Source organism: Tachysurus fulvidraco, chromosome 16 (genome assembly GCF_022655615.1).
Source record: "Tachysurus fulvidraco isolate hzauxx_2018 chromosome 16, HZAU_PFXX_2.0, whole genome shotgun sequence".
In the NCBI taxonomy this organism is placed as follows: domain Eukaryota; kingdom Metazoa; phylum Chordata; class Actinopteri; order Siluriformes; family Bagridae; genus Tachysurus; species Tachysurus fulvidraco.
In genome coordinates, this window is record NC_062533.1 from 15,247,239 (window position 1) to 15,273,851 (window position 26,613).

Sequence of the window (26,613 nt, forward strand, 5' to 3'; positions counted from 1 at the left end):
TGACTGATTTATCACACGAAACGAGTTCTAACAGGAAACTGGCTAGCTTATATGTTGTATAAAAATGGACAAAAGTTTCTCACAGTGATACATGTCACTGTCACAGCAGAATTCCTGTGTTTTGAGGGTTTTTGGAAGTGGAAGAATTTGAACTAGAAGTTTCCTATAAATTCCATGATAGGCTTCTTTACACCTGTTAATGGATTATGTCCAATTGAAGGCATTATTTCCTATTCACTTACAGTTACTTACCATCTGCTACCAACCAGAGCCCAAAATTATTACTGTGTTAAACCATTTTTAAAGACAATGTTTGGTTGGTGTTTTTTTTTTTTTTTACTTAGTGAGTTTATCATCGATGGCCTGTCTGTGGAGAGAAACCATCTCCTGGTTCGAATGAATATAATAGGTGGCCCGTCTGAAAGGAGACTTCCTCCCAGAGCACTGCAGAAGGTTAGAGTGCTCCTTTTTCCTCATTTGGAAATTAAAACATACGGTTGAAGATTGTCACCTTTAATCTTTGCTTTATTTCCTATAAATGGTTTCTTATTTATTCGCTTTGTTTCCTAATTTTGTCTATGATCGTTCCAATACTTTTGCTTCTAGTTCATTTACAGTGATGATAAAAGCAATTCATTAATTAATATTGTTCATCTTCCTTTTAGGGGAATGATCCATACCCATGGCCAATATTTTCATCTTTCCCTGTGCCCACATGTTACACCCTCGAAATACCAAAGACCTCATGGACTAAACAAGGTAAGAAGCTACTAGTTTCTTAAATGGTATCAAAGGAACTCAACTTAAAGGCATGGTCTCCGATTTTTTTTAGAAATGCTTCAGAAAACTGAGTCGGGCCGAATAATGAACAAAAATCAAAACAAAAATCAAAACAAACGTGTAGCCAATGAGCAGAAAGTGGCGGGGCTTGTCAGTATGCGGCAGAGAGAGTGTACAGTGCGCATGTGTGACATTAGCAGAAAATGGTTTTAACATTAACATGGAGGATAAAAACAAAGAAAGAAAGTGAAGAAAGGCTTACGATAAGGCAAGAAGTAGGACGTGTTAATATAGGATCAGCTTTCCAGCGCTGGAGAGAACTGAAGGAGCAGGAAGTTGGTCACATATTCACAGGTCGGAGTTTCCCGAGTCAATAACTCCTGAGCTAAACGCTGTTACTACACAAATAACACCTGTTTTCTATCGTAGTAATGTAGAGAGGCAGCTACAACCGCGTTTTGTGTAGTAACAGTGTTTAGCTCAGGAGTTATTGACTCGGGAAACTCCGATCTGTGAATATGTGGCCAACTTTACTTAAGACGCCAAGGCGCTTTTTTCCTTCTCGATAGGTGAGTAACGTTGGTTTTGCTTTGTTACACAGAACTAATATATGCCTTTGTCCTTTACATCATTATGCTTGTGTGTCATTTTTGCTTGTTTGTTTATCTACAATCGTATTGTTCTTCCCTTCAGCTATGATAAAGACACATTTCTTTCCATTATTTGCCTGGGTTACGTATGTATGTGTGGGTGGAGCTATCGATACAGGGGTGGGATCCGTTTGGGTTAGGGGCGTGTTTGTTGTGGTGATTTTATATGTCAACATTGGCTTCCAAAATTCGGAGACCCTGCCTTTAATTTCCATCTCATTTTATTTTTCTGTCATTGTCTAGTCACTTGGATTAGTTTACTCCAACATTCATTTGTTTAATCTGATATTTGTTTTACTTGTAGCTCCTCCCCCCGCCAGAGCAATGCTGCTCAGCTCCACCACATAGTAAACAGCATGCAAAGTTCAGCAAAGGTGGCAGAGTCAGTTAGGAAGGACAAGGCTTGTCAGAGTATTTATTGCGATTACAATTCACCTCACAAGCACCCGAGGACTTAATTCTCAGTCCTGGGATTCAAATGGGGCCTCAACCTAATCACTAGCTCAGACATAATTGCTGAGTTGCCGCTTTTAATTCTACACAGGGCTTTATTTAATTGCATTTACAGGGATAACACCAGCCGTGTGGTTGCTACCGATGTCAAGTCAAGAAGCTTTTATTGTCATTTCAACCATATATAGCTGTTGCAGTACACAGTGAAATTAGACAACGTTTCTCCAAGATCAAGGTGCTACATAAAACAAAGACAGGGCTAAGGACATGTAAGTAGTCTTAGCCACATAAAGTGCAACTGTGCAACCTGGTGCAAACAATGCAGGACAAGACAAACAAGACAGTGCAGGACAAAAAACAGTACAGACATAAAGTTACAAGACAATACAAAAAGTACAAAAAATGCAATACACAAAAGACCATAAACAGTAAACAGAAACAGCGCCGACCGACCAGTGTAAATACTGTATGTAAATACTGAATGTTCAAACAATATTTTGTGCAGTAACATTAGAATGAACACAGTTTCTTAGCAGCAGGTCCTTTGGATAATATATAGAGTTGTGCAAAAAACAGCAAATGACTGAAATATTGTATAGTATGTGCGTAATGGCTGAGATATTGTACAATATGTGCAAAAACACCTGAAATGTTGGACAGTATGTACAAAAACAGCAGAAAAGTGTGCAAAACAGTGTGTGTGTTATGTGAGGGTCTATGCAGTCCATACAGATGTTGTGTGTGTATGTTGTTCCCAGTATAGTACAGTTCAGTTATTGAGAAGTCTGATGGCTTGTGGGAAGAAACTGTTACGCAGTCTGGTCGTGAGGGCCCGAATGCTTCGGTACCTTTTTCCAGACGGCAGGAGGGTGAAGAGTGTGTGTGAGGGGTGTGTGGGGTCATTGACGATGCTGTTGGCTTTGCGGATGCAGCGTGTGGTGTAAGTGTCCATGATAGAGGGAAGAGAGACCCCAATGATCTTCTCCGCTGTCCTCACTATCCGCTGCCGAGATCGTACAGTTTCCAAACCAGACAGTGATGCAGCTGCTCAGGTTGCTCTCAATGGTCCCTCTGTAGAACATGGTCAGGATGGGGGGAGGGAGATGTGCCTTTCTCAGCCTTCGGAGGAAGTAGAGACGCTGCTGGGCTTTCTTGGTGATGGCACTGGTGTTGAGTGACCAGGTGAGGTTCTCCGCTAGATGAACACCAAGAAATTTGGTGCTCTTGATGATCTCTACAGGTGATCCGTCGATGTTCAGCGGAGAGTGTTCGGTCTGTGCTCTACAACCATCAACCATCTCTTTAGTTTTGTCCACATTCAGAGAAAGGTTGTTGGCTCTACACCAGGTTAACTCCATGTATGGAGTCGCATTCATTTATTAATGACACTGTTCTTTTTGAAAAGGAAAACATGACACAGGAACATCTATCTTAAAATCATTTCCGAACGTGGATCAGTGAAGCATCTCTGTAATATGACTACTAAAAAATTGCCATGTCTAGCTTTATCTCTTATCTGCTGTCATGTCAACGCATCTGTATTTCCAATTTAAAACTGTCTCAACATTACACAGGCAAAGACTCATGAAGCAGGTCAGCTCCTGAGTGTAATGACCCCGATTTATTCAGTTTTGTCAGGCAAAATATTTGTAAGTCAAAGAGCATGGCATTTCTTGTCTTATCAAAGGTCACGTTCAGTTGATTGAGTGTAGCCTCCTTCGTAAGCCTAAGGACTGATTTTAAAAGCCGTGAAATAATACGAAATCCATAAATTCGTGAAAAAAATCTGTGTATCAAATCCAGACTCTGAGGTGAGCGCTTTCCTGACTTCCTCCAAAGATGGTGAGAGAGATGAAAACTGGATGGACAACTGCAGGAGACATCTGTGCAAAGCCATTACCACCAAATCTAGTGTTCTGACAGGAAGTGGTAAGCACTGACATTTACACGCTGAAGATAGATGTTTAAGCATGCTGCAGGTGTACAGGTCAGTCACATTTGTTGACAGCAGTAACTTAATACTGTCTGCGATTTACAGCCCGGTTTTGGACAAAAATCTGAGACAAAAATCACACAATATGAAAAGTTGGGATCTGTGGTCTTAGAATGCATAATGTGCCATGCCAACAGAAATGGTTTCCTTTATTTGGTCTTGCCACTTTTTATCTTGAACTATTTATTCAAACGTTTGTAATCTTAATATAATATTAAACTTTTTTTGCTATGTTTCTTATGTTCTATAAAGCTGCTTTGAGACAATGTCCATTGTTAAAATAAATTTGAATGAACTGAATTGAATCATCTGCCAGCCATTGCTTCCCTTTCACATGACAGCTAACACATGCTAACACGTGCTTCCTCCAAGACACTAAAGCTGAAGGAAAAGCACTTCCACTTGAAGGAAAGCACTTCCACATACTCATACATTAGCTTAATTTGCTAGTGTCTCTGTGATTGACAGAGGGGAGAAAGTATAACATTAGAGAATAACAAAGATAGCTGTGGCCATAAAGTTCCTAATAGAAGTCTCAGTGTAAGAGTGTTACAACTTCCATCACTGCACCCCATCCGAGCCACCAGAGGGAGCGTTCACCCGAGTATTGAGCACTTCCGTTTCGCACCGATCACTTCCGGAGTCGTAGACATATAAACTGCATGCTCACAACGCCAAGGCACAAAGAATTGTCCGTAACTCATTCTAGCCTTGTTTTGTAACTGTTAGCTTTTCTGCATATGACACTGTTTGCCTACTTACAATATGATATAATGGTAATAGCTAAATGCAAATAAAACATACTTATTACCCCAGGCTTACTTTTAAGCCCAGATCACGTCGATTGTGGAAGTAGGCAGAATTTTCATTATTGATCAAAGATCTTCATCATATAACCTGACACACATTATTTCACAGGCTGTTCTAGAACATGCCGGATATTTTACTGGAATCATCTCATACAGAGTGACAAGTAATAATCTTAAAAACACAGCTTAAATAGCACAGTCAGAATCTGGCTTAAAAGAGACAGCACAAAAACAACAAATTCTATTTGCAAGGTGTTCTACAGGGATGTCTCCTCGGTCCTGTCTTGTTTCTAAATAACATGCAGCCCATTGGGACATGATTCACCATTACAGCCTGAGATTTCAGATGATGTTTAGATCTATATTTGCTCTAGCTCCTGTATTGTGAAATAGTTCAATTGTCTTGACTGTTTGGGGGATAAAAGTAAAATGGTTTCATTTTCTTCTTCTTCTTCTTCTTCTTCTTCTTCTTCTTCTTCTTCTTCTTCTTCTTTAATAAATTTATTCTTTAATTATTCTTATGGTCACACTTTCTATCAAGCCTATTTATAATCCATAAGCACATTATACAAGCTTTCTGAAGCATTATTAGATTTTTATAGACGTATAATCGTGTTTTGAATATGGTTGTTTCCCACAGTGTTAGCCGACCTTCTGGAGAGGGCAGTGCTGCACCTCTCCTCCTCTCCACCTCACTGCTTCTTCCCACCTGCAGAATACAAAGGTCAGTACTGAAATGAAATCACCAGTCAGTTACAGGCTCCACTTTACGTTAGTGCTCCACCATAGATTTTCTTAGTAGTGTATAAATGGACTGTAGTGCTTCAGTCGTTCTTTATTCCTTACATACTATATCAATTAAAAACGTATCAGTGAAAACGATTCAATAAAGATGACAAGGTGGTTTGCTTTGGCTCAAAATGTGACAAATACTGTATGACTAATTCATAGGAAAGTCTTACAAAGACTTCCTCTTTCTATTAAGCAGCTATTGAGTCACTTTCTCCAAAATGCTATGATACATTAATAAGCAATTGTAGAATTTGTTAGCATATGAAAAAATGATTTTTATATCGAAATAACTAATAACTGAATTATATCGGTAAGATTATTAGGTACGACTAAGCAAAGCAACCTCTGTTAAAATTTCATCAACAGAGTTATAAACATTTTTTTTATTAATGATTAATGAGCTGTAATAGCTTTTCATGTTTAATTATAGCACTGTGTGTAATGCTTTATAACCTTATGGGTGTATTCATAGGACTTTATACAAGTCAAGTCAAGAAGCTGTTATTGTCATTTCAACCATATATAGCTGACGCTTTCAGAGTACAGGCTGTCTATAATATTATGTTGTATTTTCATGCACGCCTTTTTAACTCTGCTGTTAATTTGTATTAGCTTTTCTTATCGGTAGTACGCATTAAGCCATAACTGTGAAAATTCACTTAGTGGCACTTTAAGTCATGCTCTGCTGTTATCTGGGCCACTGCCTGTTTAAGACTGACTGCACCAAGATAGACACATCCATCTGTGTTATGTCATCATTACACTCCTGCCATTGTTCTAATATTAATGAGGACAGAGGAGTGGTTTCATAATCACATCGGGGGGCTCATTTCCCTCGCACCAAGGGCATTTAACCAATTAAGCGCATGCTTAGCCCTGATGAATGGACGGCGCCCAGACGACTGTACGATTCTTCGCCGCACAAAGCGATGAGGACCGTCCTGTCAGACGAGCATTGTTACCGCCTCTGCTATTGTAAGCAGCCTGCATGGCTGGCGTCGATAGCACCGTAAACGTGCAGTAATTTGTCTTTACTTTGTCTTTTATAGTTGTGGATCACGACATAAAGGCTCGCAATCTGACGCCCGTGGAACAGCTGGGCATCAGCTCGGCTCTCAGGTTGGTGTTTCAGCCGCAAGGGGAAAATCTTCCTGTTTTCTTCCTGTGAGCTTCAACAATGAGCAATGAGATAATCACACATTCATTATAGCAGACTTCTGCTGGAATCCGCTGCCTTTCTGTAGAGATCTGGCAGCGTAATTAAACTTAATTAGTCAAATTATTTAAAAAAATATATATATTTTTTTTTATTATTATTATTATTTTCCAGTTTATATCTACTATGATCACAAGACATTCCACTACATTTAATGTAAAAATAAATGGATAAGAAAATTATAATATGCTAAAAATAAATAAATACAATAAAAATGAATTTTGAGCAAATTGCTATTGAATACAAGGTAAAAAACATGAACTTTAGGGTGGTTACTGTATCTCCGTTTCATCCCATGTCCTTCGTTGAATTGAAAATTTTTGAAAATATGTTTGTTTTTTCCAGAAACATGACTCTTCATGTCACCTTTGTACTTCTGTTATGACAGCACGATTAACCATATATTAGTATCACTGCAAATCTGCAAACCTTTTTGTCACACAACTTTCATGTGTGTGTCTCTGTAGGTATGGCTTACTGCTGAAGGTAGTGAGAGAGGATTCAGAGCAGGATCTCTGTCTTCTCATCAAACACTGTCAAGAGTTTCTGTCTCAGCAGCGCATCCCAATCCAGTCTGATCTCCGTATCCTTTCTGGTCAGGCTTTAGTCCCGCTTTCTGTTATATCTGTTTTATAACCTTCCTAAACCTCAGTGTGTTCTGAATATTATTTAAAAAAAAAAACAGACTATGCTACTGTAAAAAGTTTAGAGCAGATGCTTGAAAGGACAAACCCTGCTATAAAGAGTTTATTATATTATTTCACTGACAGAGTTATGTGTATGGAACTGATAATTTGGTACAGTGAAAGAATTTGAGAAAAAACTCCCTAGTCTAAGTTTAACTGCCTAGTCGAATCCATGTGAAGGATTTATCGAATGGCGAGCTTTTTTAAAGCATATCATCTTGTCTGTGTGGGTGTTGCAGTGATTGTGGAGAGCAGAAATACCACCACAGATTAGGTGTGAAGATCCTCTCCGAGCCGTACCAGATATTTACATAACAAACAGGAAGTCCTTTCTCTAGTCCTCTTGTCTGCTTGCTTTTAAGTCACGTCCATTCAAGTTTTCAGTCAGCTAAATATAAATATCTTACAATGCATGTTTTGCTATCCAGGATTGGTCAGAAAAATATGCTATGGGGAATAAATGGGGATTTTTTTCTGTCCTCATTCTTTGCTTCAGGCTTTTTGTCTTCCTATCAAACAAACATTATGGAAACACACAGGGAAAACCAAACAAACTAAGGGTTAGGGAACAGCACTATAGCTAGGCAAGGCTAGGAGAACACAAACTATAGGCAAACAATAACCAAAATCTCCCCACAGATGCAAACATAAACACAGTGATCCAGGAAACAAGGACAGCAAAATAAAATAAGGTGACAAATCCGGAAAAAACTGTCCAATAGTGTGAGTCCACTAATGGTCCAGGGAGGGATAACCTCCGCTGGCAGTGTTGGGCTGTAACGCGTTACTGTAAAGCAGGTACATTTGACAGTAACTAATACTCTAACGCATTACTTTTTAAATAAAGTAAGTCCATTACCGTTACCATATGGTGCGTTTGTCTGTTACTTTTTTAAATGAATTAATTTTAGCTGAAGTGTAGCCTAAAGTGTAACCTGTTTACAGCAGCAACGCATTGTAGGATCGGTGCATGCCAACCTGTAAACACGAAGACGCCTCACTGTGGGCGTGTTTCCGTTTAATCAGGTATGTGCGGCAGTAATGGCGAGTCAAGGCGAGAGCAAGACGAGTTTCTCACAGTGGAAATATGCTCATTATTTCTTTAAAAAGTAACTAATAAGTTACTTTTAACAGTAATGCGTTTAGTAAGTAATGTGTAAGTTATCAACAAAGTAATTGAGTTACTTTTTGAATGAAGTAACTAGTAACTGTAACTAGTTACTATTTCTTAGTAACTAGCACAACACTGCTCACTAGCTACACAAAGTCAACAATTTGGGCACTATGTTGGATACTTTTAACCCAGGACTTATAGTAGCACTAAATTATCCATCAGCAGGCACAAGGTATTATTATTTGTTCTAAGCCTGTTAATCTTAGCTCACGCCCAAAGAATTTTGTAACATATCGAAGCGACAAAATATTAATTCCATTCGTACATCCAATATTTTCTGTGGTACCAGTCCATTCTATTTGTCAAAAAATGAATTTTCTTGCCATTTCTTGCCAGTGTACTCTTGTGGGTAAAACCGTAGTCCATAATAAAACTTGTTTCTCCATCATTTCATGTTAAATTTCAGCAGTCTTGCCATAATGAAGCCATATCTTGTTCTTCAGGCTCATTTATTCCTTCAAATAACTCATATTCATTTATGGTGAAATATTTATTATATACTGTTATACGTGTAGCCTACATGTTTAAAATAACTACGCAGTTCACGGCGGATAAGCGGTATAGCTACAGTATGCTGAACTCCGCTGTCACTATGGTAACCAGATAAGAGATGCTTTTTGCCTGCCGACTGAAATGCTATGCTGAGTGGGTGATTTCTGACCTTCCATATAGAAGCTGAAGAGACGCCTGCAGCGCTGAGTTTTGTCGCCTACAGCGATATGTTGCAATATGGCAAGCTTTTATATGCCTACCATTTGTCTTTGAAAAGGCATTCTGGGAATCATTTATGCCATGCAGTCTATGTAATATAAATGCTAGAGTTTATGGATGTGTTTATCATGCAGTAGAGGTGTAGGACTCCAGCCTCCTGTTTGTTTGTTTGTTTTTGTTTTTTCAGTCTTCCTTGATCTTGAGTCCAGATGTTAAACTTAACCAGATGTTGAGTACAGCACGAGCATCTAAAACTATAAACTATAGATTGATGCAAGATGCCATCGGATATGGATTTGTAAGTTGTTCGAGTTTTTCTTCATGCACATTTGGTCAAGGCATCAGCACATTTGAAATAGGGAAACATTGTAAACCATGTAACACAAAATCAAGATTTTTTTGCACAGTTGCTCTGACAAATGAAGTCCAATCACGATCACACTCGAATCCGACGGTGTTACGGTTGGATTTTTAAAGCTGATAGCAGGCGAGATGTGTCTCTGTATCTCAGCAATGGTTTGTCAGATTGAAAATAACCAAACGGAAATATTCAATTCAGTGTGTTTAGCAGTTTTAAGACCAGACATGGTCACAAAGCAGGTTTGCAGGATGAGGAAATCGGTCCGCTATTGAGCAAACCACGAGTGACAAACTCCCTGAGAAGGCATGAGAAAGTAAACACATCCTCTTCTGGGCGACAAAGGGATTATGAACACTACTAAACACAACTAAGTGTGTTTACTGGATGTGAAGTTTGAGAGGATTGTTGTGGGATGAGCACAGGACAGTCTTTGTGAGTACAGCAGCTTGGGTAAAAATGTACAGTATAGTAGAAGTGAGGCTAAACAACTGGCATAAACTTTTAGGGTGTCATGTAGGAAGTTTGAAAGCTGCAGAAAGTGAGATACAAGTGAAGAAGTAATCAGTCGCTGGTTCCGAAGGTGAGAGCTGACAAACATGGCTTCATAACTTTGACCTTTCACAGTCTATCATGCAGTGCTTGGACCCCTAAATTGCTTTTTGCAGTATGTTCATAATTGATGGTATAGATTTTTTTATTTTTTTTTTTACAGAAAAAGAATAAGGATCAGGGCCTAGTACGATGGCTCGCAACTGCGGATCACATGGTCCTCGTATTTTATTTGGCTTAGTATTTTTTTTACGCCAAATGACCTTCTTGATGCAAACCTCCTATTTTCTCTGAGATTGGAAACAAAAAAGATAAGAAAAAAGAAACAAATTTGGTCTTAACAAAATTGTATTAAGTTCATAAGGAAAACATATTCCAATATGTCCAATATGTTTGTTTGTGTTTGGATGTACCTACTGTCCCATCTTACAGCTCAGAGATATCCAGTCTTATCTAAATGCAGGTTTTTATTCCAACTAATCAGAGGCCTGTTGAAAGCCAACATCAACAGGTGGCATCAAGACACTTGATAAGGACACTTGGTAAGATCTACAGGACACCATAGATATCGAGGGTGGAGCTGTTGCCTCATGGGAAATTGTTAGAGAAGCAACCTTTAAAAAAACTAAACAAAACAAAAAAAACTTCAGTTAATTGTTTATTGTAATAAGAAACATCATAAATTTATGACCAGTAGATCTGGTCTTTTGCATGTTTCAAAAATTTGGAGAAGGAATAAGTCTTTATGCAGGAATAAGGAGTAGTGATGTCACTTCCTTGACCCTTGCTGCTTAAGGTTATCTGCAAGGTAGTTACCCTGGACATGACTGGCTCTCCTCCACCATTTTTCTACTGATGGCTGGAGATGTGGGCCGCTCTCTCAACCTGCTACTGCGGTTCTCCCGGTTGCTGACTTCAGCCTTTCTCTGGCCACCTCGAATCTACAGATCTGTGAGTCCACTGTGACCGGCACCTCCATGCTAACACGGCTAACATGAGCGACAGCGTTAATCTGTCTGTCTCCTTTCACTTCCCCATCAGTCATGCTCTTTTCGTGTTTCATATCCTCTTCCTCTCGGAGTAGCTACGCTTTTTCTCAATCCTTGTGTTTTGTTCTTTTTCCATCTGCTTGGGGAAATCTGAAATGGAGTAATTATGAAAAGTTCAACCCCGAATGAACTTTTTCAGTTGTGATCTGCTGTGTCCCTCTTGTGGTGTGATTCGTAAGGTATAACCCACTCAGGGGTGTGCTGTTCTAGAAAAAGAATCAAGGACGCAACCAGACATACAGCAGAATTGCTGCTACTATGCCGAAATGCTTGTTTTCCAATAACAGCACATCCTGAAGTGGTTTATTCATCTTATTGCATTGCTATTTGCCAACAATTCTTAATTTCTTCATGTATTAAAGTATGACGTCAAACCGTATATGTGTATAGTTATTATTTATAAGTTGGGGAACACTCTTAGTACAAGTTCTTTACTGTTGTCACATTTTAGTGACTAAAAATGGTGGTCTATTGGCTATGCATATGGTCATTCATTTTCCAGCCACATTTTCCCCACGTACAAAGTAACAGCTTTACCTCTGACTGGTATACCGCTGACTCCTTCAGAAAAAAATTAAATAAAGACTCACTGTAGAAAAATTCACAATATCAATAATTACTCATGGTTTTTTTTTTTTTTTTTGAGCATTATCAGATTAATTATACGCAGACAGACAAACAGACACAAAAATACACATATTGAAAGACACTCACAAAACCAGACAGTCTGACCCAGACAGTCTTACAGTCAGAGAGAGAGACAGACAGACAGATGGACAGACAGCTGTGCTTTGTGTTGTTCATTTTGGTTGTTTTTGGTTGTTTTTGTTAGATTTTGTTTATTTTTTTTTAGATTTGTTATACAGTACCGGCATACATTTTTTTAACCATACAGATTCTAAAACATTAGAAAACAAGCATTAATGTAAATCAATAAGATTTGACAATTCTAGAGCCAGTCCTGTGGTCATAGTTTGTCATATTTCTGATTTTCACATTCTCTCTTTCTCTCTCTCTCTCTCTCTCTCTCTCTCTCTCTCTCTCTCTCTCTCTCTCTCTCTCTCACTCTCTCTCTCTCTGTCTGTCTGTCTCTCTCTCTCACACACACACGCACACACACACAAGAAAGTTCTTTTTCTCTCTGTGCTCGACTCAGCGAATAGCATCTCAGCGTGTGTGTTGATCAGCAAAGCTCCACCAAGTGGAGTCTGTATACCTGATTGTAACCATAGACTGCTGTGCCACCGGCATGAGAGTGCATGCAAATCAGCACGTGTGCAAACCACTGACAGAAGGAATGAAGAGAAAATGCACAGAGTTCAGGCCACGATGCGAATCTCTAAACAGGAACACAATCCTCCACACAGTGTCTCCCCCCACACCCCCCACCCAGACTTCACTGACAGCAGCGCGAGGCAATGATAATGAAATGCGTAGGCTTCCCTCAAAACGCTGCATGAAAAATGGTTCTGCTCATACCTCACTCCTGCACAGCCACAGGAGTAACGCTCTGCTTATTAACTCGTATACAAGCATCAGTAACTCATTTTCACATTCAGTTCTTTAGCTGAAATCACTCTAATTATACACAGACACTCAAACGGACAGACAAACTGACTGCCAGACAGACACCCAAACAGACAGACAAACTGACTGCCAGTTTGTCTTTGAGAGAGAGAGACAGACAGAGAGATAGACAGACAAGATACCCAGCCAGACATACAGACAGACACCCAGAAAAAAGACTGAAAGGCAGACAGACAGACAGACAATTAGACTGACTGACAGACATTGAGAAAGACCGACACCCTGACAGAGAGACACTCAGACAAACATACTGACAGACAGACAGACACTTAGACAGTGAGACAGACAGTGAGACAGACAGACAAGATACCCAGCCAGACATACAGACAGACACCCAGAAAAAAGACTGAAAGGCAGACAGACAGACAATTAGACTGACTGACAGACATTGAGAAAGACCGACACCCTAACAGAGAGACACTGAGACAAACATACAGACAGACAGACACCCAGTCAGACAGTGAAAGAGACAAAGACACCCAGACGGACAGACACTCGGACTTACAGCCAGAGACAGACAGACAAACAGATACTCAGACACACAGACAGACTGACAGACATACACCCAGAAATAACTAAACAGGACAGACTGATAGACAGAGAGACAGACAGACATCCAGACCGAGAAACACTCCAACAAACATATTGACTCAGACAGACAGCCCGACTGACAGACACACATGCCCAGACAGACAGACACTCAGACTGACAGTCAGAGACAGACAGACAGATACCCAGCCAGCCAACCAGACACTAAGACACACAGAGCGACTGACAGACAGACAAGCTACAGTAACACCCAATTATCCTGACAGATAGACTGACAGATAGAGATGCAGAATAAACAGTTCTTGATGATATACTTGGATGTACACAGCGAGCTGAATTTATATGGTGCTGCACATCCTTATCCACACTGATACTGACACAGATGTAATATTCAAACCCTCTGATTAACCAGCACATTTCCTCAGGTGCACATGCCGACAGAGATGGCCCAGTCGGGCGTTCCCCCTCTCTACTCCTGCACCGCTCATTACGTGGAGATGCTGCTAAAAGCCGAAGTGCCTCTGGTCTTCTCTGCATTCAGGATGTCCGGCTTCACCCCTTCACAGGTAGAGAGAACCTACCCCACCTCTCACTCTGACCTCTGTAGCACCATCCAGTGGCCCTCGGGGTTAAGTCACATTACCAGCACACTTCACTTAATTACTCATCTATGCTTTCTGTGTTCTATAACTGTTGGAGAATCCGATTTAGCCCATGATATGCCTCGAGAACCGGGATCTAATTCAGTATTCAGTGTTGACATATTTCACTTTGAAAATCCGTGAAGGAACCTTCGAAATACACCACAATCTGAACAGATTCCACAGTACCTTAGCAACCATCTAAATATGACGTTGAAACAGAGCTTGTTTTCTGCTGTGTAGGATTTCTCAATGCCAATTTGCACATTGCAGCATTATCATGTTTGGTATCCATAGAGAGCACAGACTACCAGCCAATGGTAGAATTTGTCAAGAGCATGAGAACTTCATTTTAAAATTTTCTAAAATCTAGAAATTTTCTGCGATACCAAAAATCTAGTTCGGGCTCCTTTTTTATTTATTTTTTGCTATACCATACATTGACATGTCTGCTTTCATGAAAACATACAATTATTTTACCAACAGTATGGATCTTTTTCATCCCAACATCCTTATGCCAGAATTAGACACATTTATTTCAGTTATTTATTAAATAGAATGAAGTACCCAATTGAGGAGGAGGTTCCTCTCAAGGTTCCTTCCTCTTCCAGCTACATTTACAGCATTTAGCAGACACCCTTATCCAGAGTGAGTTACATTATCTCATTTTTATAGAACTGAGCAATTGAGGGTTAAGGGCCTTGCTCAGGGGCCAAACAGTGGCAGCTTGGTGGACCTTGGATTGAGCTCACATCCTTCCGATTGGTAGCCCAACACCTTAACCACTAGGAAACCACATACCACCATCTAAGGTAGTTTTTCCTCACCACAGTCAAATCAGGCTTGATCATTGGGGATAAATACAAACTTTTTGTACTATATTTCTTAGGTTCTGTTAAGCTACTTTAAAACAATGTTCATGGTTAAAATCACTGTAAAAATAAAATTGAATTGAATTTGTCACATATACATTACAGCACAGTGATATTCGTTCTTCGCATATCCCAATGTTAGAAGTTGGAGTACAGGGTCAGTCATGATGCTGTAGCTGGAGCAGTGAGGGCAAGGGGCCGTGCTCAAGGGCCAAACAGTGGCAGTTTGGCACTGCTGGGGCTTGAACCCTGTTCAAAAACCCAGAGCCTTAACTGCTTGAGCCACCTCTGCCCCCAGAAAAAGCTTATAGCACCTGGTATACCCAGGCGGTCTCTTATGTAGGTTCCATCTTCATGTTAACTGAACATCTAATAATCCAACATCTAACATGGTTTGACATTATTGGGAAATCATAAATAAGGGAATCTAATAAGATTAAAATTGCAATCTGTGCAATTTGGCAGAAGTCGTTCAGAACAAACTTTCTGATTGGTTGGAGTCCGAGCAGACCTGTTACTGGCAGAATGTAAGAAATAACTTCAGCAAATATTATAAATGTTTACACACTTGCACAATAAAGAAATAAACTGCCACAATAAAACTATTTAACTTCATCTTCAGTGACATCAATTCCATTTATTCTACAGTATAAGATGAAAGGTTTTTGGACACCTGACCATCACATCTATAAGAATAACAATTTCCCTTTACTGGAACTAAGAGGCCCATTCACTGTTCCAGCATGATAATGCCTTCTGCACAATGCATCTGCATGAATACAAAGTTGGTCAAGGTTGGAGTGGAAGATCTCCAATGTCCTGACTCTTTGGGATGAACTGGAACACCGACTGCACCCCAGACCCCCTCACCTTAATATCAGTGCCTGATCTCACTAACTGTCTTGTTCTCACTTTCCCACTTACTTTACCCACAACACTTGCTGTCAGTAGTGCTCACTTCTTTATTAGCTTAATTTTGACTTTATTAACAATATCAGTTCCTGAAGCGCTCATGTCCATCACAGTGAAGCCCGGAACACGATCAGCTAAATAATAATTAACCATGCAATCCATGATGTTATCGAAGACATTAGGGGAGAACCAGCTCTGACAGCATCATCTGTTTTTTTTTTTTTCATGTTTATTGATCAACCTTGAACCTTGTCTCACATTGAAAACTTTTACAATCCCTCTAGACTTTATTCCAGAGCATGAAGATTTTAAATCGTAAAAAAAAAAAAAAAAAGTTTGCCATTGATTTTTCTCCTATTCATCTCAGGTGTCTTTTAAAGGCTGACTTGATTTCTGCCATCAGAGAGGAAATCGTGTGCTTTATGCCTCTGCAGTCTGTCTGAGTCTGAGTCTGCACGTGCTTCAGTCAGGACACGTCCACGTTGTTTTTACACACCGCACTTCTGCTACCGCTGCAGATTACATGCCGAATTAAAAACGATGAAGTTACATATGATGTACCAAGCATGAAGTGCATTTTAATGTACGGACGACCGAATATACATATTAAAACGCCCTGGGCTGAGTGACAAGCTTTCGAGCAGCAAGCGAGCCAGCTCTGAGCCAAAATAAAAGCGAATATCAGGAAAGAAAGTGACTTGAAATTGAGTATCACCTCTATCAGTGGAGGGCAGCTGTGCTCGCTCACGCTGCTTGAGATTCCAGATTCCTCAAAGCCGGTAAACAGCCAAAGAGGGATGTACACACAGTCAGGAGATTCAGCCAGCTGGAGAAGCTTAAATAACCAGTCTGATACATAACATCAGTCCAAGAGGCAGATTAGATTTTGATTTCAGACTGCATTATTGCAGTCTAGTTATTCTTTTCGGTGTACTCGGGACTTATGCTGAAATTTATAGTTGCAGTATTTACTGTGTAAATGGATGGGATGGGAATTATTCATATTGACTTGACTTGACCTTGCTTTTTGAAATACTGCAGAATAAGGAAATAATATATGGTCTATGACCGAGAGACAAAGTGGATTGTCTGTATCGTTACCGACCTAAAGTTGCCGAACGCTCTTTAATAGCAGGACCAAAATGAAACAAAATGAGAGAGAGAAAGAAAGAGAGTACGAGAGAGAAAGAGGTGTATCTTGTCACACAAAAGCTCTCTTAAAAAACGTTCTGATGTCCGAAATTGATAATCAGGGATGTCTATTCAGAAAAATGCTATTTTCTTTATTTTGTTTATGTGGAACATTCACTGTAAAAGTCACTGTGTAAGTTGTTACCATAGAAACCCAAGCATTCAGCAGTGTTGTGGTCTAATGTTCTATATCCCAAGTGTGGTGAATTGTTTTGCTCCTAATTACAGCAATGCCATCAGGCTCTATGCTAAAGTTTAGAACTCTCTTTGAACCTGCCTCCGGTAGACATTCGGTATTGATTCAGTATTAAAAATTCATGCCGTCATTGTGCGCTGTATTGACCTGTCTCTCTCTCTGTCTCTCTCTCTCTGTTTCTAACTCTCTTTTTCTGAGAAACACATGCAAACACTATTTCTCTTTCTCTCTCATTTATGAAGATGTGTATGCAGTGGCTGACTCAGTGTTTCTGGAACTACTTGGACTGGCCCGAAATCTGCCATTACGTTGCCACGTGCATCATCATGGGTGTCGATTACCAAGTGTACACGTGCATCGCCGTGCTGAAGCACCTCCAACAGGAAATCCTGCAGCATACCCAGACCCAGGACCTGCAGCTCTTCCTCAAGGTCAATCTTCAGCACTTTTTATACTAACAGGTTCTGATTTTACTGAGAAAGTTTCAAGTGAAAATAGCAGAATCTGCCATTAAAGCAGAATTAAACATTTTAAAATCATGTTTTTAAGAGCATGAGCACTTTATACACAATAGTGGAGCATGTCGTTCTTGGAAAATAATCAACAGCAGATGGTGAAATGCAAACTGACATGGCAAAGGATTAGTCAGGATTTTGCATGAATGAATGACACAAAGGTGAGTTTATTCATCTGAGTGTGAAGCCAAGAAAATCCACTTATATACATGTATACATGTACATGGGAAGTGGTAGTGCAGTGGTTAATGTGTTGCCTACTGAGTAAAAGGTCGGGAGCTTGAATCCCCTGTCCACCAAGCTGCTACACCTGGGCCCCTGAGTGTAGCCCTTAATTGCTCTGCTGTTTAAATGAGATAAACAAATGTACACGCATAAACCAACTCAGAATAAAAAGAACATTCCCTGCTTGAGTATTCACATAATCAGTAGTGTTTGAACTTTAATAACAGTCACTGACCCTTTTTCCTACAAAGAAGTAAGTCGTTCAACATTCTCCTGATAAAGATTCTCTTATCCACAGACCCCACGATGAAGAAATCATCATTAAAACCATGATGATTTACCAAAATCATGCTTCAAAAATCTCAGCATTTACCCAGAAACAAAAAAAAAGTCACAAAAGGACACATTCAGAAATTCAGGACGTGTGTACATGGAAATGTAGAAATGTTTACAAATGTCTCATCTCTGAGCCCGAACGCATTAGAAGGACACAAAATTATTCGGGGAAACTCAGATGAAACGCAAATAAAGCCCATTCTTTGTAAATTCAGTAAAGTCCCTAAAATAAATCCCCATCCCTGTGTGATGCGTTCAGCATTTTGAAAACCCTAGCATAGCATTTGTAAGAAGTTCAGAGCTCTGTACTGGTCTAATACTTTAAGACTTTTTTTTTACTTGTGGCTTTTTTATTATTAATAACGGCTTTAATGTCTTCGCTTGGCGATTAGGCCTGAAATGTTGAAATTCAAATTAAATCCAATGCAAGCTCTTTCTGTGAGCTCCCCAAGCCATTTTCTCTGTTTATTCATCAAAAAAAAAACTTACTCGCAGCACTATTAACCTTTCCTTTTAATACTCTTAGTGTCTGTGGTGGCATCACTTTCATTAGTTTAGTCAGTATACCTCAGCCAGGTTTGATAGGTTTGAATAATCTTCAATAATTATCGCACTTATTCAAATACATTATTGTTTCTATAGTAAATACATGCACAAGGATTTGTAATAGCTTTTATTTGTGTTTAAATAAAGGGGGAAAAGGCTGTGATTAAAATATTCAAAGTAACTATAAATGGAGAAAAAATATTATCTAAATTGTAGGTGTGGGTATAAGGGGAACAAAACACTTCAGGACATGTATGTATAATTTATTATTGAAATGATTTTATGTGTTAGTATTTTAGTATGTTAGTATCTCAATGTCTTTATTACAGCATGTGTGTGTGTGTGTGTGTGTGTGTGTGTGTGTGTGTGTGTGTGTGTGTGTGTGTGTGTGTGTGTGTGTGTGTTAGGCTTTATAACATCACAGGATTTTAGCAAAGTCCAAAGTGAAAGATGAAACCAAGTTTTGTCACACGCACAAGGCTACACAATGTATTTTGTATAAGATAAAGATAGAATTACTTATTAGTACATATAGAATTAAAATAAAAAGCAGAATTTACTACACATGTGTTCGGTGTTAGAACTACACAGTTCGGTGGTAGAATAGTAGATGAGAAAATCGGAGATGTGCCACGGAGTGAAATTAAATGTATAAGTGTAAACTGTGCAATAGCAGTAAAGGTACAGCAGCTCTGAGTTACCATAGTTTGACTTATAAATTTTCGATCTCACGATGGACGATAGCAGTATGTGTACGGAAAGCAGCGTATGTGTTTGGATATGTTGGGCTTCCACCATGCCGCCTTGTGAAATGCCTAGCATCACTCTCACTAGCAGACGACAGAGACAGTTGTTAGAGCAAACAGTTATTCTGTTTTCTGCTCCTTTGTCGTCAAAACCAAACTTCGTAACCATCAAAAACCTAATGCAGTTCAAGTACATTAGGACAGAAATTTGGACAGAATTTCGGTGAGTACAATACGTTACGTTACGATACGATACTTTAATTTGTGTATGATACGTAGCTTTAGCGATGTCATTTTGTTGTCGCATTACCAACATTGTTAACGTTTTTATAGCAGATAGGATTATTTACTGAACAAACATTCTATTAGATTGCATTAGCCAAATGTACTGTAATAAAGAAATTAAATAATAAATTAATAATTTAAATTATTAACAAATGACACTACTATCTCATACCGGTCACCATTCTTTAAGACTCCTGGGTATTCAAATCATGGTTCGATTTGCAATATTTTCTAGTTACTGTGGGGTCATAACTAACTGTCCAAATGATTTGATAAATAAACTGCAAGACATGGAACGTTAGCACTGTTTCTGAATGCAGTGAGTTAATGCGCTATAGGCAAACATCACAAGCAGTTTTGTTCCTGTTATTGCTTATGTTATCGCTAGAAATTGTTGACCCTTGACCAATCTCTTTTGAGGTTATTATATAATTAATTAAATGCATAAATAACACAGCTTGTCATTGTCTGTCCTGGAGACTTTCCCTGTCCTGACTACAGAGTTAAATACATACAATTACTTTGGCTTTCAAACATCGTGCACCTCACCTTTAAGCGTTCAGAATTTAAAGCGCTGTGATCGAAATATATTTAGTGTATGTAGCACTGTTACCACATTCAAAAAGATTTAAAGTATATAAATACAGTAGGTATATCAGAAATAAAATGTGCTTTAATCGAGCTTGTGTGTATCTGCTGAAGCATTGTTTGCTTGCTATGTTTAAAATGAAATCAACCGTTTTATTATAATGTAAGCTATTTCATTTTAGGCATCGTCTACAAAATCTTTATCACTCGCTCTGAGCCAGTCGAGCCTCATTACTCGCTCACATTTTGCTGAGTCCTGCTGTAATTAGTCTAATTTGTGTGTCATTGCCAAACAAACCACAGTCTACAACTGTGGCCAAAAAAATTGCTTAACTCACAGCTATTTTATTCAACATGCCAAAGCCGTAAGGGGTTATTTATCCTTTCTTTCATTCGTATACTTTGTAGTGTTTTGTAATTTAAAGGTTTTCATTTCATTTCTTTTGTGTCATTTAATTCCCGCATTTCAACAAATTAGCTTATACACAGCAGAATGTGCATGAAGATACTACTGTGCTTTAAGCTTTAGTTTAGTATTACTTAAACATGGAAATTGTTACCATTTCAGGGAAAACATCATAATCTCCAAAGTTTCGTGTTTAATCCAAAGCTTTTCGGTTGCTCGAATTGTATTAGCGTGTGCACAGAAAATTGTGACATACTGTATATGCAGGATTCATTTATTAAAAAAAATATTCTTATTGTTTACTTTCATGCTACCATAGTAAAGCTTATTTAAAGCCTCCTCTGTGCTAGGTGTAAAGCTCTCAGTGCTGTTCTAATCCACACATCCTGACAACAGGTTTGCTTCTGTTCCCTGTGCAGGAAGATCCCATCGAAGGCTTCAGAGTGGGGGATTACCTGGAGTACATGGAGAGCCTAGAACGCAGATACAGGTCCATGGTGCTCATAGACATGAGGAACAGCTTGTTAAAGAGCACATAGTGTTAAACCAACTGTGTTTGTCTGACAGGAGGAATAAATGTTGCACTCCATATTCGGGCAATTAGTGGAATAAGCAGAACTGGCGGTGACTTTGGGTGGGAAACTGGATTAGGTTCAATTTAATGGCTTTTTTTTTATTATTTATTTATTGTCTCTTTGGATGTGTGTTTGGTTTTGTTTGCAGTTTGGAGTTTTGTAACATGGCCCATACAGGTTGTGAACTTTATCTTTAAAAAAAAAAACTAGCATTGAAATATTTCCTGGCTGTGTGTTTTGTTCACTTTTCATTTCTTGTCTCCATGTGAGCTGTTTATGCCTCTGTGGTTTTTCCTCCTTCGTGTCCTGCTGTGTTATTTTTCTTGTTGTTCGATTTCTTCCTGTCTCTTTTTGAGGAAATCAAGGGTATCAAACTGCATCAGATTAAAAATACTGATGCTTGCCTACAAAGCCCAAAAACAGACCAGCACCCATTTACCTCAACACACTTATCATCCCTTAATCTACACAACACTTCCTCCAATCCTAGAACACTGCTCGACTGGGCCCACCGTCTCACTGTGTACAAGGAAGGCATGAAGCATGACTCTTCTCTGGCATCTAGGTACTGGAATGATCTTTCCCCAGATGTCTGAACAACCGAGTCAGTCTGTCTTCAAACGAGGTCTAAAGAAGGTCCTCTTCCTGAAATACTTATACTAACACTTACTAAAACTGACTTAATGCCATAAATGTAAAGCTACTCTGTTCTGTACAGTTAGCAGCAACAAAGTAATAACCATCATCAATACAAATGTGTTCATACAGGACACTCGTCTTGCCGGTCTCACAATCCAAGGGTTCAAAAACTTACAGCAGTGAGTGATTCGTTCCTAATTTAATTTTTTTTTAAATAGGACTTCACTACATCTTACTCAATTATAGTCTAATCATGTCATACACTATGCTGCACTTCTCGGTAAGATTTATAATTTGATCACAGTACTGTTAGGTGTACCTAATAAACTGTCAAGCGCAAAATTATAAAAAAAAAAAATTCTCCTGTAATGAAGAAGAAAACGAAATGCCTTTTATAGCATTGAGACATTTGACGTTTGCTTTCACATTTCTTATTAATCTCAGGTAACAAAAATAGGCATTGTACAAACAAAATGATTATTCAGTCGCGAATTTCCTGTTCTGAACGTTCTGTAAATGTTTTCATTTCATTTTAATGTCCTTCATTATTAGAAAAAACTTGTACTCCCAATGTTTGACCTTCCTTACTGCCTCTAACCACTTTGCATATTTAGCACACACTTCCTCTAAAACGGAAATGATGAGAACTGCCATTCGAGCCGTTCTAATCCCAGCATCAGCATGCGGCCGAGCGCACGCGAAAAGGGACAACGGCAGATTGTTATCCTTCGTTTCCGAAGACAATCCACTTGATAAGTGCTCTCAACATCTCAGGAAATAAGCTCCACACTTCCATCACTATTTGAATATGGAGCCAAGCACATCCATGAACCCTCTTTTATCTTTAATGAATCTGCTTCAGAGTTTATGTCGGAGTAACAGCCACTCCTGAGCCATGAACTAGTTCGTACACTTGGAAGTTAAAGTGGTGTTGTTTAATGATATAGCGTAAATCTGGGTACGGTCTGGGTACGGTCCAGTCAAAACCGGTCTATTGATTCGTATCTGTTCACTCTAATGCTGTTTACTTCTGATTAAGGACTAACATCATCCTGGAGAATTGTTTGTTTTTGTGTTCAGAAAATTGGCACCGAGTTCCAAGTTTTTTCCTTTAATCGCTTGATGGGCCGTCTAACAGACCTCAATGGCAAAAGATAATTACGGCGGCTAATTAGTGCTAATGACGATGATTACCCGCTAATTCTGATCTCTCTCTGTTTGTGTGTCTCCATTCGATCGAGACTCTGGATGGATCAAAAGCCTTGTTTTCTTTTTTTTTATAGAACCGTGAAGGTATCACCACGCGTTGCTTGTATACCTTATGACAGCCTCTAGGAACTATTCATACAAGGCAACTTGTAAAGATTAACACACACACACACACACACACACAAAAAAAAAAAAAAAAGTTGACAGTCTATCACAAGAATCCCAGCTCTCTGAGATCCAGTCACAACTACCTTGCTAACCTTGCTTTTCCATCTGCTACTTTCAGCCATTCATGAGAACGATGTGTGATTTATTCCACATCACCGATCCAATTCCGTACTCTTTCTATGTGATAAGAAACGAATAATACTTTTGAGGTATGTCTTTACATTTAATCAATAAGGAAGTGCTGTGAAGCAGCCTGATCTAAAGAGGAGTTCCTGTTGCCATGGCAATGTGATTTATTCCTCATATACTGTACCACAACGATTTGTGGTATTAAGGTATGTTTAATGTTATGGAAGATTTGAGTAAGAATGGTACAGAATTTTAAAGAAATTATAAGAATAATGTCCTAGAAAAAGAAATAACTCAAAGAAGTGAAGGTCATGCTTTGAAACCAGATCAAGGATGAAAGATCTTTTAATAAGAGGGGAGAACTTCATTCTTTCTGGAACCGAGGATGCTGGGACATGTGCAGAGACTGAATTTAGAGGCAGAGAACATTATTCAGAGGAAAAGCACCCGGCTTTTCTCCCCAACTCATTAACCATGACACGTATGTTTCCTAGGAAAATCTTTCACATGCTGAAATTTTGACATTTTTTGTACTATATATAGTTCTGGAAACTGTAGGCTTTCCTGAACAGAAATACGTGTCTCTTTAAATTCTGGATTTAAAAGTGAAAGCAGGAAAAAAAGACATTTTGACAGGTGCTATGTGATTACAAACTGAATTCGTTAGGCTTTCGACTGTTTCGCTATGGCACGTAGCTATCCGGGAACTTGATCAAAGTGTGACATGATGTCACTACGTGAAGAAATCACACTTATCTAGCAAGGTTTCTGATATCTTTAGACAGGTTGGTTTTGTGTTCGACTGACTCCTTACCCAGCATGATCTTTGCAGGAAGATCAAGTTCTTCCAGAAAGTATTCACCCCCACAGCGATTATTCTTCATGTCAAATTTAACTAGATTACAATGGGATTTTTTTTCTGCTCGCTTTGAAATTGAAATAAAATATTCAAATCTCTGCATAATTCTAAAAATATCCATACATCTAAGGTCTAAAAATGACATTATTCTTTCAGCAAAAAGTAGCTAAATCACTCATGCTAATATCTTAAGCAGTGTACACCAGTGTCTAGTTTTAATAAATAAATATACTTATTCAGATCAATCCTGCTGTCATAAGAATCAAGGAACCACCCATGAAGCTTTGAGATGAAATTTAAAAAGATGGATAGTTAGTTATTAAACCATCAGCAGAGCTTTGAACCTTCTTCGATCGAGCCATGGAGCCGAGTCTTCTAGCCAGAAGGACGATTGTCAGAGAATTGTTTAAGAGCCTGCTACGTAACACTGACGGTGTTACAGTACTCAGCTCACTGGCTGAAATAAGAGAACAATATCATCAGCTCTTCACTCAACTGGCTTCAGTGGAAGGCTAGATACAAGAAAGTCACTTCTACTGAAAGAACATTTTATTTCTGTAGAGTCACTAGAGAAGGAGTAGAACAAAATCCCCCTCTTAAATTTGATGGTGCAACACAAACATAGAGCAAAATAATTATTGGAGGGTAAATACTTTCAGGGGCACAGATTATAAAAACATTTCCAGATGTATAATATATTGTAAGATGTAATGTTGTGGTAGGCAAAATAACTCCAAACCTTCTCCCAACTGGTTAACATCCCTAATGCAATAGAATCAGAGCGCATCCTAACATAGCTGTGGCATAACATTGTGCCAGGGGCCTGAACTTAAAGGAAGGGTGCCATGTGGCACACCAGCTGTTTTGACAAACATGACAATGATATTCCAATATGCAAACATCCCATCTGTGGTTTGCACCCAAATGTAAGGAAATAGATGATCAGTACTGGAAAGGCCTCCAAAGAATCCTCACTGATGAAGACTGCTTCATCTTTCGGACCTACTTCACCAATCCTGACGCCCTACCCCTGGTTCTAGCCTCGTCGCCTGGTGTGCACTCTGCATAGACAGCCCATGACTCATGGGATTGCTGTGGATGGGGTGAGAAATTGAGCTATTTCTTCAGGAGCTCTTGGTTGCTTAATTCTACACAGCTACAAACCGTTGTAGAAAGAACATTACTTATATTTATATAATTTACTGTCCATTATCCCCCAAATAAGGATCCATTTTCCCTTCTGAGTCTGGTTCCTTTCAAGGTTTCTTCCTCATATCATTTCAGGGAGTTTTTCCTCACCACCATCACCTCAGGCTTGATCGTTAGGGATACATGTAAGAGATAAATAGTAACTTAATTTTAAACATTAAAATTTTTATTCCATTTCTATACTTCTGTAAAGCTGCTTTGAGGCAATGCGAATTGTTAAAAGCGCAATTCAAATAAATTAAATTAAATTGATCTATGAAATATGGATGAAGAATGCACTGCTGACTCGAGTCCATGAAAAATGCTAAATGGCTTTATGTCAGCGTTAACACACAAGCAAATGGTGGCTGCTGCAAGACGATGAAGTGAAGGGCAAATGCAGGCACTTTAAAGGTGAGGTGCACGATGTTTGAAAGCCAATGTTGATATTTGAAATCACCAAAACAAACACGCGCCTAACCTAAATGGGTGTCACCCCTGTTTTGATAGCTCCGCCCCACACATACATAAACAACCCAGGCAACTATTATGGTGGAACCTGCTGGGGCAGCTGGCTGAGGAGATATTTTTATCAGTAAATGAATAATAATTAATGAGTAATACAAATGTGTTTTTGTAGTACTGTGTCTTGTACCGTGAAAGGTTGATCTCCGTTTCACGCGGGAGACGGCGTTCAACACCTAGAACCTGAGGCAGAGGTAACGGCAGGTATCCGCCATGTCAATGTTTCAATCACTTTCGCCTAATGTCAGACATGTGCACTGAACACTTTCTCTGCCACATATTGACAAGACACGCCCCTTTCTGCTCATTGGCTACACGTTTGTTTTGTTAGTCGGCTCGACTCGACTCAGTTTTCTGAAGCATTTCTCAAACATTGTGCACCCCACCTTTAAGCAAAAAAAGACAGGTAGCTGTATTATTATAAGCCTAGCCATAGCTTTGGAGCATCAGGTCAACCAGAAAAGCTGCTCAACCGTAAATGACTACTCAATGCCGAAAATTTT

The 26,613-nt window shown here is 39.1% G+C and overlaps 1 protein-coding gene across 3 annotated transcripts in view; it reads left to right on the top strand.

Annotated features, from left to right (window-relative positions):
- tbc1d32 (TBC1 domain family, member 32) overlaps positions 1-21,623 on the top strand; it is a 49,736-nt gene extending 28,113 nt beyond the window's left edge. Inside the window, exons 25-34 of one of the 3 annotated variants that reach the window (XM_027155384.2) lie at positions 345-453; positions 666-759; positions 3,687-3,812; positions 5,326-5,409; positions 6,527-6,596; positions 7,161-7,276; positions 10,971-11,125; positions 13,785-13,925; positions 17,414-17,602; positions 21,238-21,619. In XM_027155384.2, coding sequence (XP_027011185.2) covers positions 345-453; positions 666-759; positions 3,687-3,812; positions 5,326-5,409; positions 6,527-6,596; positions 7,161-7,276; positions 10,971-11,125; positions 13,785-13,925; positions 17,414-17,602; positions 21,238-21,357 — 1,204 coding nt within the window. In that variant the 3' untranslated portion in view covers positions 21,358-21,619. Of the gene's footprint in view, positions 1-344; positions 454-665; positions 760-3,686; positions 3,813-5,325; positions 5,410-6,526; positions 6,597-7,160; positions 7,277-10,970; positions 11,126-13,784; positions 13,926-17,413; positions 17,603-21,237 lie in introns of all 3 variants that reach the window. The other 2 variants (XM_027155385.2, XM_047801626.1) reach the window with 2 other exon arrangements.
- The last annotated feature ends 4,990 nt before the right edge of the window (positions 21,624-26,613 follow it).